A 20244-nucleotide genomic window follows, 5' to 3' on the forward strand; every position below is an offset into this window, starting at 1 on the left:
AGATATGACAATGTGATTCTATAACACTGTTCAGATGCCATAAGAGCATGCTCAATGACAGCAGCAATATTGGATGCCCCCATTTGTTTTCAATTATCAATTTTATCATTATTTATTGCAGGTGAGGTAGATGAAGTGGAAATCATGCCTGCTGCATATGGACCCACTATAATACATCCCACTGTTGGACTGCGATGGTAAATTTATCCAGCAGAGGCAAATTGAATGGATAAAATCGTCCTGTTAGAACACAACAGACCATACATGCACAGTGTAAATAACTTGTTTAATAACATCGTTGAAAATACATGAGAAAGACTGCGTCATGGGAACAAATAAATTCAGGAACTCAGTATGATTCTATGATGTCACAGTCATCACAGATGATTTGGAAAAAAAATATAAAACCATCACACGATGACAATATATACAAATGATGAGTGACTAAAAATTATCAAGACAGCTGTTTCACAGATTTTGTAACAGAATATTAATAACTTTTATTCCCTTACTAATGATGAACATAAATTACAAGCTGTGAGGGAGGTAGAGTTCAGTAAATATCTATGCATTATCACACAAAGAGGTCCTCTGCTGATAGCCTCTAACAAGACCAATGTGTTGTAAATCTTAGGAATGAAGAATGACTTTGGAATACATTTGATTATACAAGACCCTCGTTGCATAGTTGAGGGTTACAATGGATAGAACACGATCGGAACTAATTTGGGATAATTGGATGGTGAAGTAATGCCGATTAAATCTACAAATGTAGTCTCATCTGCTTTTCTTTTTACATTACACACTTGTTTTTATGAGTAATTTGCAATATTGCAACATACAGCTATACCATAGACCCTCGCTCGAGGGTCTATGGCTATACGGCACCTAACAATTTTGAAAAATATGAAAATCCAATTATCCCAAATTAGTTCAAATTGTGTAATATGTATAAATTCTATTTTTCAGAGGTTGACCAAACTATGTGAAATTACTTTGGGTTTTCAATAAATTCACCTCAGTGTCATACAAAAATGAATATAATTTTGTCATCTCTAAATAAAAAGACATAACAGAAAACATACATAAGCACCCTTTCACCCGTATTAAAGTTATGATTGTGCACATCGATACAATTTTACACCTATGATTTCACAGAGAAAAGCCTGCTATGATATTGACAGCAGTTTGCAAGCTAAGTGAAGTCCTACAGAAATGTGGTGACACAATCATTAGTTGTTAGAGAACTACTTTGCAAGAATGAAGTACAAATGATGACATCATCAAATAAACCTTGTACCGACTGTACGTTTGTGTTCTCTCGTCTCGAGCCACAATTGCAGGTCTATTCTTGAGTTAGATGCTGAGTGCTGTGGCACGGTAGTGCGCCCTCAACTTCAGTCTGATAACTATGCAAAAGATAAGGCTATCTTGACCACTGAGGGCGCACTGCAGCAGTGACCAACATTTTGTCAGATGACAAGAAATGACGGCTATATCCTTCATTTTCACAAATATGTTAATTTTTTCAGAGCATGAAAGATTCCAGCAGCACTTGAGTGACAGAAAGCAGCATCATTTATTTGAACGACACCAACCCGCTGTAGTTTGGACGGCTTAGAGAAAAGTTTTTTCACAAAACCACAGCTCAAGTCAAAAAAGACCTGCATGAACAGATGAAGACGACGCTCACTCATAAAATACTGCTGAACTTTTCTTCAGTAATATTCAATTCACTTTAAGGCTGATATCACAATTAAAAGATACCATTGTTGAAAATTCATTTTTCACAAAATATGATAGTTGAAGAACTAAAAAAACTCTGGTGATGTTTAACCTATTACAGGACAATGTCACATTGCTATAACTAATAATCAACATTCAAACAATAACTTCACTAAAAACAGTTTCCGATAAATGATATAATGCCATGTCAGAGTGTAAAAATCAGAGAAATAGAAACAAGTTACAGATATGAACGAGCACACATCTGCCTTGCATTGTATAAGCAGCAGGTGTCATCCTCATAAAACATCACTCTTGTGAATTGCTAAAACAAAATACAGCACAATATAATACACAAACACGAGACTGAAAAGTCTGAAATTTAAAGCCAACTACACAATAAAGAAACCCTGTTTCTTTTTATTTTCAGAGCAGCAATGCATTCTTAACCAACAATCAGGAAAACTTATTCAAGATTGTTGTTTCAGTTTTACAAGTGGAAAATTTTATCAATAAATATCAAATCGTATTATAGAAAAAGTTACAGAAGTTCATATATAAATATAAGCTATGTAAATGACTTCTACACCCTATTCCTGTATGTTATGATAAACTGTCTATCAAAATATTTTTTGAAGTTTTCCATCTTTGTCTGAAAGGGAGAAAAACTAAACTTTGCTATTTCATCATATTACTTATGAGAATATTACGATTCTATTTGTTAACACCTTCCATATACTATATCTATTGGTATCACCTAAATTTTCAGTGTAAATGGTATTACTCCGCTTATAGAGGAATTGTGGTGTAAAGTAGATTTGCATATACAGCTTTCAGTGTCCATGGTTGTGTTATTGGTGTCTGACACCAGTTTGTAAAGATTTGTGTGAACACATCACAATCACGTATTCAAGATGAGGATACCAATATGTGTCATGACCCTAATTGTATTAACCTGTTCACCCCTAATTCCTAGTAAACTGGTCTACACTCACCATGGACAACAATGGGTTTGGGCTAAACCATTGTGGCGAAATGGTCCAAGGAATGATATATCACTAAGATGTAGAAATACGGATATCATTTTCACCAGGTGAGCAAAATCTGACGCTCTTATCCAGATTTCATCCAGATCAGTGTATTCCCAATGCCAATGGTCAAATGCACCAATTCATATCAGTGAAAATATGTGATAATGTTGTGAAGGACCTGGACACTAGCTTTTGAGGGGCCAACCGATATTGGAGGATACCGCGACATTGGCACTACAGGCATTATCGGATAATATTATCTAAGTTATCTAAGTTAGAGTCTAATAATAGACTAGTGGGGAAGGGGCAGATGCCCGACATGCTGTTTTGTCGGATAATATCCGATAAAATCGATAATATCGTCTAAAATCTAAGTTAGAGTCTAATATTAGACGAAGGGGCAGATGCCCGACATGCTGTTTTATCGGATAATATCCGATAAAATCGATAATATCGTCTAAAATCTAAGTTAGAGTCTAATAAGAGACGAGTGGGGTAGAGGCAGATGCCCGACATGCTGTTTTATCGGATAATATCCAATAAAATCAATAATATCGTCTAAAATCTAAGTTAGAGTCTAATATGAGAAGCAGATGGGTTGAAAATTCTAAAAACGCTGTTTTATCGGATAAAATCGATATTATCCCTGTTAGATCACTTTGGTCTCATGTTCCTGGAACTCTCTAACTTAGAAATTTTAGACGATATTATCCGATAATAAAGAAAAAGCCTATGTCGCGCCTTCATGCGATATTGGATACATACATGTACTGATCACCAACATCATAAACTAAATGGATACGCACAACGCCGGATCTTACATTTTGTTTGGATGCCAAGCCTTTTCCAAATTCCTCACGTTAATTTGACTTATGACATAAACCCACCAATTTAACACAGGAAAATCACTGAGACTTTTTTAAAGTTAATGCTACCAGTGATATCTATCTTACTTTCTCAAATCAATTAGCCCTCTAGAAATCACAGAAATACTTACCTCAAGCAAAAAAATATGCAAGAAAAACACTGAAGTGATTTTTCAACAAGCTGTAAATGAGATTTTTTCCTTATCAAATCAATAAAAATCTCCTTTTGCAGCACCTTTGTAATCAAACCCATTTCATTACAGTTGAAGGCGACTCCAAAGTACAGGTTACATAGTTGACAAAAGGGAACGTTAAAGCTGTGTACTTTTCACTGGCCTAATTTGCATAACAATCATCAGCACTGGATACAAGTACATGTACACTGACACCAAAGGACAAGAAGGCACATAGAAATTATGAGATCTTATATAACCTTCCAAATAGAAACACCCTTAATCCTCTCTTTAAACTACAATGACTAACTTTGCCCCTGTGCAATTTCCTTGTAAATATTTCGGAAAGAAACAAAAACATGTTACCATGGTGACCAATTTTCAAAGACGGCGGAACCAAAAAAATTTCTCTGCAGTTATGGAGATGAAAATATGACAGAATCAAAAATGACATTAAAATTCCTCTGTGACTTTCCTCAGCTAGTTTTCAAGATTTTAATATTTCTTTGTGTCACCCTAAATCTATATTTGTTGATGAAACATTTCTGCAATCACATTTCATGATCTAAAATAGACATCAAATATTTACTGGCTTGGTGATCTGCAATTTTTGGTCAGCTTGCGAATCACAAAGTAGTAACTGACACATACCAATATTTGTTGATATAAAATGACTAAGACCTTTTCCTGAACCACAATTTGTAGATTTTCTAGTGTTACATTACCTTATCTACTGTTTCTTAGCAAAGTATACAATACAATTTTTGATTTCCATCTTTGATGACATGTAAAATATTTTACAGGAGAAGATTTTGAAAATTATTACTCTCATAGAGGACACATTATTGCATAGCAGTATTGCCTCTTCAAAACTAAATATTCATTCTTGCTGGCAACATTGTATACTTTGACACAGTGTTGCACAAAACAAGAAATATGCATTCCAAAACAATATCACTTCTTGCAAGCAACACTGTAGCAGATGATGCTTTGACACAATGTTACAAAAACAAGAAGGCAATATGCATATATTAAGGTAATATTGCCAATATGAAGTCAATATTATACTCCTCCAATCAACATTGCCTGCTCAAAGGCAATATTGACCTCATGAAGTCAATATAGTGGACTTTTGGAAAATGTTGCATACACTCTCAGGCAATATTGCATTAAAAGGCACTTAATTGTGTTATAATGCTATGCTGTTAGGACATCATGAAGGCAATATTGTCTAGGAATCAGTCACATATGAGGTTTTAGCCGGTGCCTTCATTCCTGCATAGACTGGCTGCTTGGCCTCCCCGATTGTCCGCACTCCGAGATACGACAGGAACCCCTCCACGCCGAGTCCTTGCGATGTCATGATATTGCTGTAGGTCTCAGCTTCTGTCTCGTACTGTTTCTCAATGGCTTTGGCCTCATTTTGTGCTCTGATCAGAGAAAAAACAGCAAAGAAATACTTAGTCTGGTTTATGAATTGTAAGATGAGCTGTAATGACTAACATAGTGTCGAATTGTCACTGAGATTTTTGGCAAGGTCACTGACAGACAATTCTGCTGCATTAAATATTACAGCGATGTTAAATAAAGGTAGATTATATTTTTTAATTGACAAGTTAGTGAGTTTAAGCTGTGGTAAACATGTCTGAAAACATCAAAAAAGTGACGTTAACTCCACTAGAAAATTAACTTCTACAGATATTTCAGGCATGATTCTGCCATCTTCAATGCTGTTAGTCCTTTCATGAGGAATAACACATAAAAATCATTTGAAATTTTGCCAAAACAAAACCTGAACAAGATCAACATGTTGTGAGTTACATCAGCATTTTTTTTTAAATGCGCATTTTTACCAAATCAAAGAAAAACAAAGGCAAAAATTAGAATGGCCTCCTTCAAGTAATATGACTCACATTCAATCGATATGCATCGATACGACTCATAACTTGACAGTAATTGACGAGATCCACTCATGACAGTGAGGACAAAGTAATTAAATTCTTTGTTTTGTGTCTGTGCATGTGCAGGTTTTTGAAATTTTTTTAATGAAAAAAAATACAGTTGACTGTACCACATTAGCTTTTCTGCCAACAAATCTTTGTTTAAATTTGTACATAAATTGCCTGCATGCTTATAGAATGCATGTAGTAGTGTAAATCATGGAGGTGTAAAAGAATTTTTCCTCTGTGATTCTTGAATGTGCACTCATACATGGAAACAAGCGACCTAGCGGCCGATAGCTCCGCTGTGTTTATGTAGAGAATAACTATTTTTGACACATGTTGATGAAGAAGGTGGAAATCTTTGATAGCTCAATGCAGAGGCCAGAAAAAAGTAGCTAAAATAGCTGCAAAAATACACAATCGAAGATTCCATCATACTTTGAATATATCACATGGGATCATCCCTAAGAACATGTCAACCAAAGCTATCTCATGAGTAATTTTTTGGAGAATAAAATTTTCTGACCAAGAATGGCAACAATTGCCCCCAAAATCAAAAGATCAAATTTAGTTCATCTATAGAAACCTGTATACCAAATTTCAAAGCTGTTAGAGCAGTTATGTTATGCTATGTTATATCAATTTATTAAAGTGTCATGTGTGGTCTTAAACAGCTTGTTGCCTCACCCAGCCCCAAGGACTTACAAGACACGAAAACAGTATATTTTGAGAAACACATTTTTTAACCAAAAATGGAAAAAATTGACCCAAAAATTCAAAATTGCAGATTTCATCATAATTTCAATAAATATTATTTAGTTCATCTATAGAAACCTGCATACCAAATTTCAAAGCTATCATATGAGTAGTTTTGGAAATACACATTTTATGACCAAATATGGCAAAAATTGCCCCAAAAATACAAAATTACAGATTTCATCAGAAATTCCATATATTACTAAGCTCATCTGTAGAAACCCGTATACCAAATTGCAAAGCTATCAGACCAGTACTTTATGAGAAATACATTTTTTGACCAAAAATGGCAAAAATTGCCCCAAAATTACAAAATTGCAGATTTCATCATAATTTCCACAAATACCATTAAGGTGATCTGTAGAAACCTGTATACCAAATTGCAAAGCTATCAGATGACTGGTTTTGGAAATACACATTTTTTGACCAAAAGTGGCAAAAATTGCCCCAAAAATACAAAATTGCAGATTTCATCATAATTTCAATAAATATCATTAAGTTTATCTGTAGGAACCTGTATACCAAGTTTCAAAGCTATCAGATGAGTACTTTTGAAAATACACATTTTTTGACCAAAAATGGCAAAAATTGCCCCAAAAATACAAAAATACAGATTTCATCAGAAATTCCATATATATTACTTAGTTAATCTATAGAAACCTGTATACCAAATTTCAAAACTATCACACCAGTACTTTTAGAGAAATACATTTTTTGACCAAAAATGGCAAAAATTGCCTTAAAAATGCAAATTTGCATATTTCTGCACAATTTGAACAAATCTGAAATAGATCATCCCTAGGGACATATGTACCAAATATCAAAGCTATCTGACTAGTAGTTTTGAAGAAGAAGATTTTTAAAGATTTTTTTACCAAAAATGACAAAAATTGCCTTAAAAATACAAATATGCAAATTTCACCACGATTTGAACAAATCTGGCTGAAGTCACCCTAAGTAAACTGCATATCAAATTTCAAAGCAATCGGACAAGCGGTTCCAGAGAAGAAGATTTTTTTACCAAAAACACCAAAAAATGCCCCAAAAATACAAATATGCAAATTTCACCACGATTTGAACAAACTTAAGGTAGCGACTCAGGTTCATTGTCACTTATTTTCAATCCTCATTTTCACAAAGAAGACGTGGTCACACACCCGACATGTGGTACTTTTTTTATCTGCTCGGTCACCGAAGAGTTCAGAAAATTTGTTAGTTTTTTAAAAACAGTGCGCATACGGCTGTTTTACTCAAAAACACGTGTTTTTTAGTTTTTTTACTCAAAAAAGTGTAAGTACAAATCTCCAATCGGCCTTGGTGATCTGTTTACGGCAATCGACGGCTGGGTATACTGAGCAAAAAACCGTGTCCCGGATTTTTGAAATTCGCTTTTGTTTTCGCACAATGCACCTTCAAAGTGTCAACTTGACGTTTTTTGCATAAATTATCGGCCTTTGTTCACGTTTGTCAGGATATCTTCACTTCCAGGCCCTTTATCGAAATCTGAGACACGGTCTTTCAGATATATTCATTCACTGTCCACAGGTGAAAAATCAGGCTAGTCTGTCCAGGCGCTGCCGACTTATACTTATTTGAATAATGTACGCACTGCCAAAAACGGAACTGAGAAAATCGACGATTTGTGTAAACGACCTATGCGTCACACATTGTGACCAAGAAGTCCGACTCGCGCACTATTTTCTGCGAATTTTCTTACACCAGGACTAAGTTGAAATATTGAGAGTCAGTTTTGGGAATTTTGAATATGTTTAGGATTGCAGATCGTGTGAAAATAGAAAGAAAATATACACTGAACTGGCAAATGCTTAGTGCCAGCAGCGGATGGTATTTACACAACAAACACAGAGGGGTACTTAGCGATTTAATCCATTTTTGGAATGTTTAACTAGTAGATTAACTGTATACTGTTGTCTCAACGGTTACAATCTGGTTACCAGAGTTCAAAGTCAAGACGAAGACGTCGAAACTTGCGTAAAAAAGTCTATCCGATCGAGACTTATGTGCTGTCGTCGCGCGATCGCGTCAGGCATTCACTTGTTCTCGACTCAAGTTGTCTACTTCCTGTCTCGCGATCGGCAATTTATGCATGTTCTTTGTGAAAAGTGATTGTCAAGTTCATGTTAGCGCTGACACTGTGCGAACGGGACGTCACTTGCTAGTTTTCCTACCTCAAGATGAGACGAACACACGTAACTCTTGACAACATAAAATGTCTGTCGTATTTTCTTAGCTTTTGCACCGCACTGCAAACTTGTCGCCCTTTGTTACGACGGGAGAGATTGACCCGTGTTATTTTTTCAAACTCTATTTATATGTGTTCTTGTACCGATTTTATCAAACTAATGATAATCACGCCGTAGCGTAGAACAGTACAGGCTGTCATCGACAGCGTGTTCCAAGAGACAGAGTATCGACTAGTCTACAGTGGAGTCACTCGACTCGCGCAATACCATTACCAGCGCACACATAATTATTTCGGAGATTTTTACTTTTACTAAAACTTTCGATGACTGACCTCATACAGCAAAAATTGCTAGTTTCAGCACTTCTAGAAGTTGAGCCGGGTTTGTTTTACGTTCAGTGTTGAGGTCCAGCTAGCAGTTGTGGAGTCTGCGGGTAATTGATAAGTTTAGACAACACGTACACAAGAATCATTTGTGAACCCTCGCAATTCACGTTTGACGTAATTTAATTTCTGGTTATATTTAAAGAAAGAAAAGGCATGAAATAAAAAAAAATATTTGCATTTCGTTTCGAAAAATTAGTAGATCGGTGAACTTGCTCTTGTGAATCTACATTATGTGTGTATGAACTCCTGCACTGGCTTGGAAACTCCTTGACATAAATGTCGCGTGATGTCGGGTACGGTGTTGTTCAAGGTTTCTCAGCAGATAAGAAAAGACTGCACGATAGAAAACTCGAGTTTAAAAATATAAAAGAACACGATACTAACACCAAGCATGTACAGCAAGAGTGATAACATTATCGCAACTAACAGAAGTTTCATCTCGCTCAGGCTAATTTTTGGACTCGGGTATGTAATCAGCATAGCCTAATATGTTCGAAAAGCAGCGTGTCAAATACTTTCATAGTTGTTGAACTGAGCACGTCTCCGTTATCGTCTGTGTCCAAATCTGACTCTTCACTGCATTCTTGATCGTTATTGAAGGGAGTATGAGCCAAAGTCGGACTGTTTTACATTTAAATCGACCTTTGCGCACGTTGCCGTCTTTTTCAGGTCCGCTTTTGTGGACCTCGCTTGCTTTTTCGACGGTACGGAGCGCGAGCACCGGCTTACGTCTGCTCGACGTGTTTGCCGTACCGATACTTGCGGAGTTCAAAACGCTGAGCATAACGTTGAAGCTAGCGCATGCGCACTATACCGCCAAGCCTATACATAATCTCTGCGTGTTTATCAAAGATATCGCGGTCGGTAATCCGCGACCGTTAAGACAAAAGGGAAATAATGGTACGCGGTGTAGCTGATAGTTTGCCATTTTAGTAATATTTCAGGAATTTCCCGGTACGATGTGACCCAACATCTTTCCCCAAAAGAAAGACCACGTGTCAGTGGTTCGAAATTTGAAATAAAAAAAAAATTGCTAAAATTGACCTTTGAACCTGAGTCGCATCGTTAAGTGAGATCACCCCAAGTGAGCTGCATATAAAATTTCAAAGCAATTGGACTTGCGGTTTCAGAGGAGAAGGCAATTGTTGACGGACGACGACGGACGACGACGGAAAATCAACCTATTTGATAAGCTCCGCGTCGCTGACAGCGGAGCTAACAATAAAGTAAATATCAAAACTTATGTGTGCAACATTTGTGGTGTGTCATTTTGAATACCTATCACCATTTCAGAATAGTGAGAGGACGCAAAACAAAGAATTTAATTACTATGGCCTAAGCATGATTCACTCTATATCAAAACTTCGAGGAAAAATAAACTAGAAACAAACCTGTTGAGAATAATTCTGGCATCAGACTCGGCTTTATTGATGGCGATAGTCGCCGCTGTCTCTGCTTCCCTCTTGGCGGTGTTTGCCTGCGTCAGTTGTCTGGGTCTCTCATTGAGGGCAACCTGATGAGATGTGTCATACAAGATTAAACAAATTCGAAACTCTTTCACACCTATACTGTTTTATAATGGTACAAACCTTTTGATAAAAACAATAGGGGAAAACTATTACATAGAGAAGAAAGGGTCAAAAATGCCTCTTTTGTAGTGGTAATGGAGACAAAATCACAGTCCTGAATTGACATTATTGTAGATACACTTTGAGTTTAGTGTTAACTGTTATTGGCTGCCAGAACACAACGTGTTTGACGATAAGAAGACAAAATCCAGGGCACAAAATACCTCAATATTACAATTTATAGTACCATATAATATTGTCTTCAAAGAATAGTGCTATATGTTTGACTCTGGAGTTGATATTTTGACTGATAAGCACATCTCAGTTTTAAACACATGATAGGTATGTCTCCAATGTCCATAATACATCTCAAAATGGATGTTTTATTTTGTTAAATATCAAAAGTAAGATCACCATTGGTCACTGTTTGAACTTGAGCTACCAGTAGCAATCTTTGGCGATGTTATTGACAGTAAACAGATGTTCACTGAATAAAACTGTAAACACTGAGACCGATATCAGTAAACTTTTCGTTATTGGAAAATAAAACAACGTTATTCTCAAAAAGATGGCAACTTGATTTACGTCTTTGAATGACAGAGTGTACATCGCATGTTCAGGGTATTTTCATTGTATTTTCACACTCCCTATATTTATATTTGCTGCTATGCTAATATTGATTTCTCTCCTGAAAAACTAGGGGACATATGGTTTTTAGAGAGCTGTTATGAGCTGTGTACACAATCACTGGAATGAAATTAAATTAAACGTTGAAGTGTAAATGTCAGATGGTATCACTTTACTGTCTAGGTCTGACTTTTCAAAAAAACAGAAATATTGGTGTTAGGAAAATTCATGTTGAGCTATGGGGACTGATGTTACATTACAATAATCAGGCATTCAAGAAATGGAAAAACAAGAGAAAATTTGGTAAAATTAAAAAAACAGTACTTCAAACAGGCATATCTTAATTTGTTTCATGATATTTACCATATTTATCCACATTAGGGAGTATGGTCTGGAGTATGCAATTGTTTTAGAAATTGGGAGGTGGGGGGGGGGGGGGGGTTGCATCTTCTTGGGCCCCTTCCTGACATATTCAAGAATGATCACAGCTATTTGATATCATTATGCAAATGACATGTGGTCATTAAAATGAACACTCTTTCTAGATAAATATGACATATTTTTATTACAAACATGAATTGCCATGCATGGCTTACACAGACAGAAGCACAGACGCCTGGTTGAAATTTTATTTATCAATAAAACAACGACTTGTGCAAAGTATCATGATTTTGAAGTTCATCCCCCATAAAAAACACCTGAAAAATCAGTGTGGGCCCTTGCCCAAATATTTCCTTGATTTGAAACTTTCATCACAAGTTGAGGGTGGGAGCTTGCCATAAGTGCTGATGCGTATAAATACAAAAACTATTGGTAGAAATAATTGGCTTAATTTTTATCGCTGACAGTTTTTTAATTATATATTTTTGAGAAATCAAAGTAGAATTTTTTACCGCAATGTTCTCTCGTGCTGCTTCTTTTTGTCGAATGGCTTCTTCATATGCATACGGTCTGGCTATGTTGTTTACCTGTTCATAACATAAAAGTATATAAAAACATTAAATAAAATACAACATAAATTTGCAAAAAAAGTTTTTCCTTGTAATCATGGGGCAAATAATGAATTTGAAATTACAGAAATTTTTTTAAAAAAACGCCAAGAATTTCAAAGTCTTATTACCTGGAGGTCTGCAACGTTGGCCCTCAGCTCGTCAAATCGTGTGACGACATGCTCACGTACTGTCTGTTGGAACATAGCTCGTATTGTCTGGAACTCCGTGGTGTTGTACTTACTGCATGCCTCATGGATAGCCGCCTCTCCTGGAGAAAAAATGATAAATAGAGACTATGATGAGAAGATATCTACCCCGTCCCGACCTTTGAATAATGGTACAATCCTATTGTTTTCTCTGTGGGAAAGTTCAAATTTGAACTCCATACGGGAAAATGTAGTGAGTGGACTTCATCTTCCAACATTGTCTAAGATAAACCTTTTGAGTGCTGGAATTTTTCCCACCAAACTTTTTTTATGCAAATTGTGTCTTTATGAATTTTTCTGTATTTTTTTGGATGATTTTGGACCCAATGGGCATCAAATGTTATTGGCTACAGTTTGTTTTATCAAAATTTTGGGAAAAATCTGAAAAAATTGACACGGGTAAAGATGTCAAAAATTGACTTTGGGGCTCAAAGGGTTAATTGTGCCAGTAAGCTCTGTACGCTGTCTAAAAGTGGTGGTATAGCTTCAAGCCCAATCCATCCAGGTCAAGGTAGATGACAAAGCAGAATGCATGTTGCTTTTAAGGCATTATATTCAAGTTTTAAGAGGACAATGTCATTTTCTTTCTTTGACTACTGTTTTGTCTCTTTTCTATAAATTCGAAAGTTACTTGAAATATGCTCAAGAATGATCAACATACTTTTTCAACCCAAGAAAAAATTCAAAAATCAAGAATGTAGTTCAGAGAATAAGATTGATTCTGGACAAATTCTCATTATCCTTACAGACACATCTATGAAAGAACAACTAGCGGCCGATATAGCTCCGCTGTGTTTATGTAGAGAATAACTATTTTTGACACATGTTGATGAAGAAGGAGGAAATCTTTGATAGCTCAATGCAGTGGCCAGAAAAAAGTGGCTAAAATAAGCTGCAAAAATACACAATTGAAGATTTCATCATACTTTGAATATATCACATCGGATCATCCCTAGGAACATGTCAACCAAAGCTATCTGATGAGTAGTGTTTTGAGAATAAAATTTTCTGACAAAAAATGGCAACAATTGCCCCCCAAAATAAAAATTGCAGATTTCATCATAATTTCAAAAGATCAAATTTAGTTCATCCATAGAAACCTGTATACCAAATTTCAAAGCTGTTAGACCAGTACTTTTTGAGAAACACATATTTTGACCAAAATTGGGAAAAATTGCCCCAAAATTCAAAATTGATTCAACATTTCATCATTATTTCAATAAATATCATTTAGTTCACCTTTGGAAACCTGTATACCAAATTTCAAAGCTATCAGATGAGCAGTTTTTGAAATACACATTTTTTGACCTAAAATTGCAAAATTGCCCCAAAAATACAAAACAACAGATTTCAGGAGAAATTAAATATAAAGCTATCAGACCAGTACTTTTTGAGAAACACATTTTTTGACCAAAAATGGCAAAAATTGCCCCAAAATTACAAAATTGCAGATTTCATCATAATTTCTACAAATATCAATAAGGTGATCTGTAGGAACCTGTATACTAAATTGCAAAGCTATCAGATGAGTACTTTTGGAAATACACATTTTTTGACCAAAAATGGCAAAGATTGCCCCAAAAATACAAAATTGCAGATTTCATCATAATTTCAATACATATCATTTAGTTCATGTGTAGGAACCTCTATACTAAATTTCAAAGCTATCAGATGAGTAGTTTTGGAAATACACATTTTTTGACCAAAAATGGCAAAAATTGCCCCAAAAATACAAAATTACAGATTTCATCAGAAATTCAATATATTACTTAGTGCATCTATAGAAAGCTGTATACCAAATTTCAAAACTATCAGACCAGTACTTTTTGAGAAATACATTTTTTGACCAAAAATGGCAAAAATTGCCTTAAAAATGCAAATTTGCATATTTCTTCACAATTTGAACAAATCTGAAATAGATTATCCCTAGGGACATATGTACCAAATATCAAAGCTATCTGACTGGTAGTTTTGAAGAAGAAGATTTTTAAAGATTTTTTTACCAAAAATGACAAAAATTGCCTTAAAAATACAAATATGCAAATTTCACCACGATTTGAACAAATCTGACTGAAGTCACCCTAAGTAAACTGCATATTAAATTTCAAAGCAATCGGACAAGCGGTTTCAGAGAAGGAGATTTTTTTACCAAAAACACCAAAAAATGCCCCAAAAATACAAATATGCAAATTTCACCACGATTTGAACAAACTTAAGTGAGGTCACCCCAAGTGAAATGCATATAAAATTTCAAAGCAATTGGACATGCGGTTTCAGAGGAGAAGGCAATTGTTGACGGACGACGACGACGATGACGGATGACGGACGACGACGGAAAATCAACCTATTTGATAAGCTCCGCGTCGCTGACAGCGGAGCTAAAATTACATCAACTCATACCTGTTACGATCAAGCGAAAAAAAAAGTTGAAAAATTTTACATTTCCCTGCGGATTCCAAACACAAAAGACTCCCTAGCTTCCTGAAAATTACAAACTCTCACCTGCATATTTTAGAACAGTCACATAAGTTTCATGGTCCTTGAATTCCATAATTATTGACCTTAGGTCAGCTGGTCTGGCCTGGTATTGGAAAGCCACATTGAGCTCCGTGTTGACTCCGTCCTTATTCAGACATCGCAGTTCTGGGAACTCAATTGTCCTGAAGACGCTGGGGAATTTTACAAAGTTGTAGCCTGGCGGGCCAGTATGCAAACCTTCCTGCTCCACCGAGTCAAACAGCTTTTTCTGAATGTTGTCGTACTTTATGCCCACTGAAAATGAACATGTAAAATATGGAGTCACCATATCTATTAAGTATGCAGCTCTCTGACTGTAGAATGGGTATAAAATCATGCACGTATACAGACCGACACACAGACAGACACACTAACACACTCAAGCAGAGCAAACACACTCAAGCACCCTGATGCACGTCTGTTGGCAGTTAACAGCTTGGATTTACTGTACATAGATTCCTAGATCTTCAAAAATCCTCAGAAATATTCAGCAATTTACTCTTTATTTATTCTTGTCCTAATCCGCCGAATTTTAGTTTTCATTTCAAAATCTATCTTTCTGTTTAATACATAGCATTGGCCGATTCATTTTGTCTTTATCTGAAGTCTGCAGCTATCTCAGCTGTTACACTTCATCTTGTACACTGTGCATTGAAACAGAATCTCTTCCTGGACAAGAATTGCAAAATGAGCCTACACAAGATCAGAAAAGAATTGTCAAAATTTGAGAGTCTGAATATCTGTCCCAATTAAGGGTCATTCTAGCTTGAATCACCTATTGCATTGGGTTGCAGCAAATGTGAAGCCTTTTTGATCGCACACTTGCATTTTTCAGTTGTAATGGATGAACATCCCTGTCATTCAGAACAGCTGTAATCAACTGAACATTATAATGCACATTGTCTTCGCAGATACCAAGGTGTCTTTTAACAAATTCAGTTTAGTTTTATTTTAAGATAAAATGATTTTATTTCCTTCTGGAGAGGAAAAACTAGAAGGAAATGAATCAGTTGATGTTCTAAAAAAATACTTTGATTACATAACTTCCTAGTATGTGTTCTAACTATAAACTAGAAATAATGCCTTCAAAATATCTTCGCCCTGGATGTGTGTAGACTTTCAGTAAGGCACTTTAAATAAAATTCTTTGTTTGCTGTCCGCATGCTGGTAGATTTTCAGAGAAAATTAAGAAAACACACATAATGTTAGCACTATTACGAGGTACAATAAAATATCATTTTTCAAAGGAAACCAAACAAATATTGAACTTATATTAATACATGTTTTTTGTCTGTGTTTGTTTTTTTCCCTAGCTGGGTGGTAGGTTTTCAAAAATCCAATGATGGCAAACAAAGAATTTTCTTTAAATGGCCTAATATGAAATAAATAACATACTGCCCTGTAACTTGAATATTGAACGGACCAATTGAAACTTTCTAAAGTTGCAAAAAAATGTGAAAAGTATTCCAGATGTTTGAATATTTGAATTTCAATGAATAAATTTACTGTGGCCCTTATTCATATGTATAATAGAGGGTGAGCGGTGACAGGAAATTTGGTCTAAAACTAGTGCTAATTCCACAATTGCAGAGTATAATCTATTTGAGGACTGTTATTTGGTAACGTGCTAGCTGAAGTGTTCCAGTCTATAATTTTCCCAATAATATTTGCCAATAGAATTAAGTAAATAAACTAGGGAAAACCATGGGCTTGTGGAATGTGTACATCACTGCACCTATATCATGCAGTGCTTCCCATCAAAATAAAATAAAATACCCTCCACCCCATCCCGCCTATCCCCCAGTGACAAGCATTAAGCATTGCAATTGCCAGGGTCCAGAATGCACCATCGTTCTTCACCTTTCATACTCTATTAACATCGGCCAATCAACCTCTGAAGGAGAAAACTTACTTTCATCAGATTCCAGCTGTTTGAGAGATGAAGCAACCAGCCCTATTATGATGGCAATCACACACACCACGATACCACCGATGACGTAGACTTTTGTTTTTCCCGACATTGTGAAGTCAGCCTTATGGTCTCTGAGATTTCAATTCCACTTTGTAACCTGTGAAAGTAAGAAACACCGGTTATTTATCCGCTATCATTGTCAAATGTCCTCCTTGTGACAGTTCAACCCAAACTGTATTGAACAAAAACTATGTTAGGCATTCAGAGAAAGGATATATGTCGCATACTTTTAAAGCCCTGTATAACTGTATCTGTTTGTAATTTGCTAATCAAAAAATATAATCCAATCTTTTTGATTCCTGTTATTATGCAATATGTGAAAATGTCACTTTTTAAATTCTTGCCAATTGATGGCTTCGCTCGATTTTTCAGTTTTTGTAATACTTGCTTGCGGCGGCCACATTTGACTTTCATTGCTCATGTTTGAAAAAAACATTCATTGTCACTCTTTGGTAAGCATTTATTGTTACTCCTAATTTCAAACCATCTTAGAGTAAATAATAAAAAAGGGTACAGCTAATGGGGCTTTACCCCTTTAAGTGCTGTAATTGTTCCCACCAAAATTTTAGTGCAACATTTTTACCAATTTTTATGAATTTTTCTGTAATTTTTTGATAATTTTGGATCAAATGGAAATCAGATTTTATTGGCTACAGTTTGTTATCAGAATTTTGACAAAAATCTGAAAAAAATTGACTGCAGCATAATTTTTAAAAGTGACAAAAACTAACTTTAGTGCTCAAAGGGTTAACTGAGCAGTTCAAATGGTTTGATTCTGTGCAACAATCAGGTCTGCTTGTAATTTGTGTTTCAGCACTTAACATTCCAAAGGAAAATATCTACATTGCAGAACACAATTACAAATAAACTTTCCCAACTGGGAGCTTGGGAAAAAAGGAAAATGGAATATACAGTAAACTATGCATGTCAATTGAGCAATATGTCACATCTAACTACATCTTTTCAGGTCGTACTTACACATCAGCTGTGCATTTACACCCCATTTCTCTGCACATAGGGTCGGCCCACTCCATTGAAAGCAATGGGGCCAAACCACAGTCTAGGTGGAGAAGGGGTTACAACAAAACACTTGTAAAGGGACATGCATTTTATCAATAGGAAACTATCATTACGTGTGTGCTAGTGCAACTTCCATCTTTGAATGAACAATGCATTCTGTCAACATCTTTTCACTGGCAGTGCCAGGTCAAACTATGAGTAAATGCTGGGTACAGCATGACATACAAAGGTTAGATTTTCTATCATGTATGTTTTTAACTGTTATACTCATAATGTGCCTCATAGACAGATATCCTTGCTCTCAAATTTTTACAATTCTTTTCTGATCTACCGCTTACGCATGTTTATTTTGAAGCTCTTGGAGCAAGGGAAGTTTTCACTGTCTTAGTTTTTCGAAAATCGAAAATTTTATTTTTCCTCATAGAGTTAACACACGGATGGTTGCCATTTTGAATTTGAAATATCAGTAAACTTCGGGTAACTTGTTTCTCTAATTTAAAACTTTGCCAGATGACCCCTGATTTTTATTCTTGATTTGGTATATGGGTTGAACAAAAGTTTACATCTTTCACTGTCGAGACACATACTACCTTATTGGCACAATTTGATCGACTGGGAGCAGCAATTTGAATCAATCTGATTGAAAATCTTATAGAGGTTCGTCTTCTTCAGTTCTTGTTTTGCCCGCAGTTCCTGATTACAAATTCTAGTATTATCAAAAACACGACGATTCACAAATACAATCGTACGATATTAAGTTCTTGTATGTGCGTGACAGTGTCACCGTCGACTTTTATTCACGTTATCACGTTTAGACGGCTTAAATTGCTATTTATACACACAAACAAATCGAACAGCGGCCAATATGGCGCGTCATTTTGGTATTCGATAGCTAATAATAGCGTTATTATTAAAGCTCATTACAAACATTGGAAGAGCGTACAGCGCAAAATACCATTCTAATATTAACGATGCTGCGCTTCGACCAGGTAACGTGCTGGTGAAACCATGGCTGGGGACGTGTTGCGAAAATAGTGAACATAAAACATGTACACAAATTACTCTTCCGAAGTGTACGAAACGATGGAAACTATTACGACAGAGGCGACAATACGATTATCCCTAGAACACAGCCGTTCCCGCTCAAATCCAATATATCCGTACGCTGTAGACTATATCTGTGCTTTTTGTATCCGAGTATTAGTTTCAGGCGTTGGGACATGTAAATCGTCGAAGCAATTTGTTATTTATTCCACATTGGAGACACGCCTAGTCCGCCAGTTGACACTTGTTCGGTGTTTCGACGCACACCGAAACAGCTCTCTTCAACTTGTACCTGTTTGTTGTATTGTCGAACTTATTATGAAGGAAGTTAGATTTGTGATAGATATGTGTCGATCCTGATTTCTATCATGTAGTAACATGATATAACTAAATGGGGGCACCTTGCCCTCAGCTCCAACTTTAAATTTCACACTCTGGTGATTCATGTCAAAGCTACGTAAATAACACGATCAAATATTCAAACGTCCGTCAATCATAGACGACGTTATGCCGAACTATCCCTGCAAGATCGTCATTTTAGTGTCAACTTACCTCTACACCAGAAGTAGCGTCACCAACTTGGCGAATCACTTTTTACGATCAGCGAGTATTTAAATCGCCGTCGCCGTCGTGTTTCGCTTGTCGCATTTGACGATGGGTTTCTAAATATGGCGACTATTGTTACGACCACCACTCACACGTACCCTGATTCTACGCCTTTGAGGTGCCAGCTACCTGGGTAGTGAAAGTTCAAGTGAAAGTGAACTGCTGAGGGCGCCATCACACTACCCCAGCTTTCGCTATCGTCAGCATTGGCTGAAACAAGCAGGAAAATCTCTCGTCATTCAAGTTTACAACATGTGCTAGTGTCTTGCCGAGGTATACGAAAAAAAAAATAGTGTGAAATGCACCTCAGGGGGGCAGATTTTTAGGAATACGGAAAAATCTTCAAATATTATTATTTCAACCTCATTATTTTGTTTTGTATGATCTGATACAGCTTTTAAAATGTTCTTTCAAATTCTCGTAGCCCGGATGACAGCTCATGCTTGTCTCTTTTAGGCAACACTACATCCTATTAAATTGAGGTGGTCGGATCCAGATCTTAAAATCTTCAGTAACTTGATTTAAAAAGCAAATGTAACTTCATATTTTCTTAATATTATGCTTGTCGGACAAGTGATTTTGGCACATAACCAAGATGGCCGCTTCAC

General features: G+C 36.0%; 1 protein-coding gene across 1 annotated transcript; it reads right to left on the reverse strand.

Annotated features, from left to right (window-relative positions):
- Positions 1–267: 267 nt before the first annotated feature.
- Positions 268–19775, reverse strand: LOC139143835 (uncharacterized). Its single transcript, XM_070714415.1, has 7 exons — positions 19583–19775; positions 16907–17063; positions 14980–15249; positions 12400–12539; positions 12173–12247; positions 10476–10597; positions 268–5225 (listed from the first exon to the last, which is right to left on the reverse strand). The coding sequence occupies exons 2-7, from the start codon at positions 17013–17015 to the stop codon at positions 5027–5029; spliced, it is 915 nt and encodes a 304-aa protein (XP_070570516.1). The 5' UTR covers positions 17016–17063; positions 19583–19775; the 3' UTR covers positions 268–5026.
- Positions 19776–20244: the final 469 nt, after the last annotated feature.

The sequence above is a fragment of the Ptychodera flava genome, chromosome 11, assembly GCF_041260155.1.
Source record: "Ptychodera flava strain L36383 chromosome 11, AS_Pfla_20210202, whole genome shotgun sequence".
Lineage (NCBI taxonomy): Eukaryota > Metazoa > Hemichordata > Enteropneusta > Ptychoderidae > Ptychodera > Ptychodera flava.

Coding starts and splice junctions, on each gene's coding strand:
- LOC139143835 (XM_070714415.1), bottom strand. CDS start 17,015: ATGTCGGGAAAAACAAAAGTCTACGTCATCGGTGGTATCGTGGTGTGT. Junction 12,540..14,979: donor GACTGTTCTAAAATATGCAG/GTGAGAGTTTGT, acceptor TTTTTTCTCCAG/GAGAGGCGGCTATCCATGAG. Junction 5,226..10,475: donor GCCAGAATTATTCTCAACAG/GTTTGTTTCTAG, acceptor TTCTCTGATCAG/AGCACAAAATGAGGCCAAAG.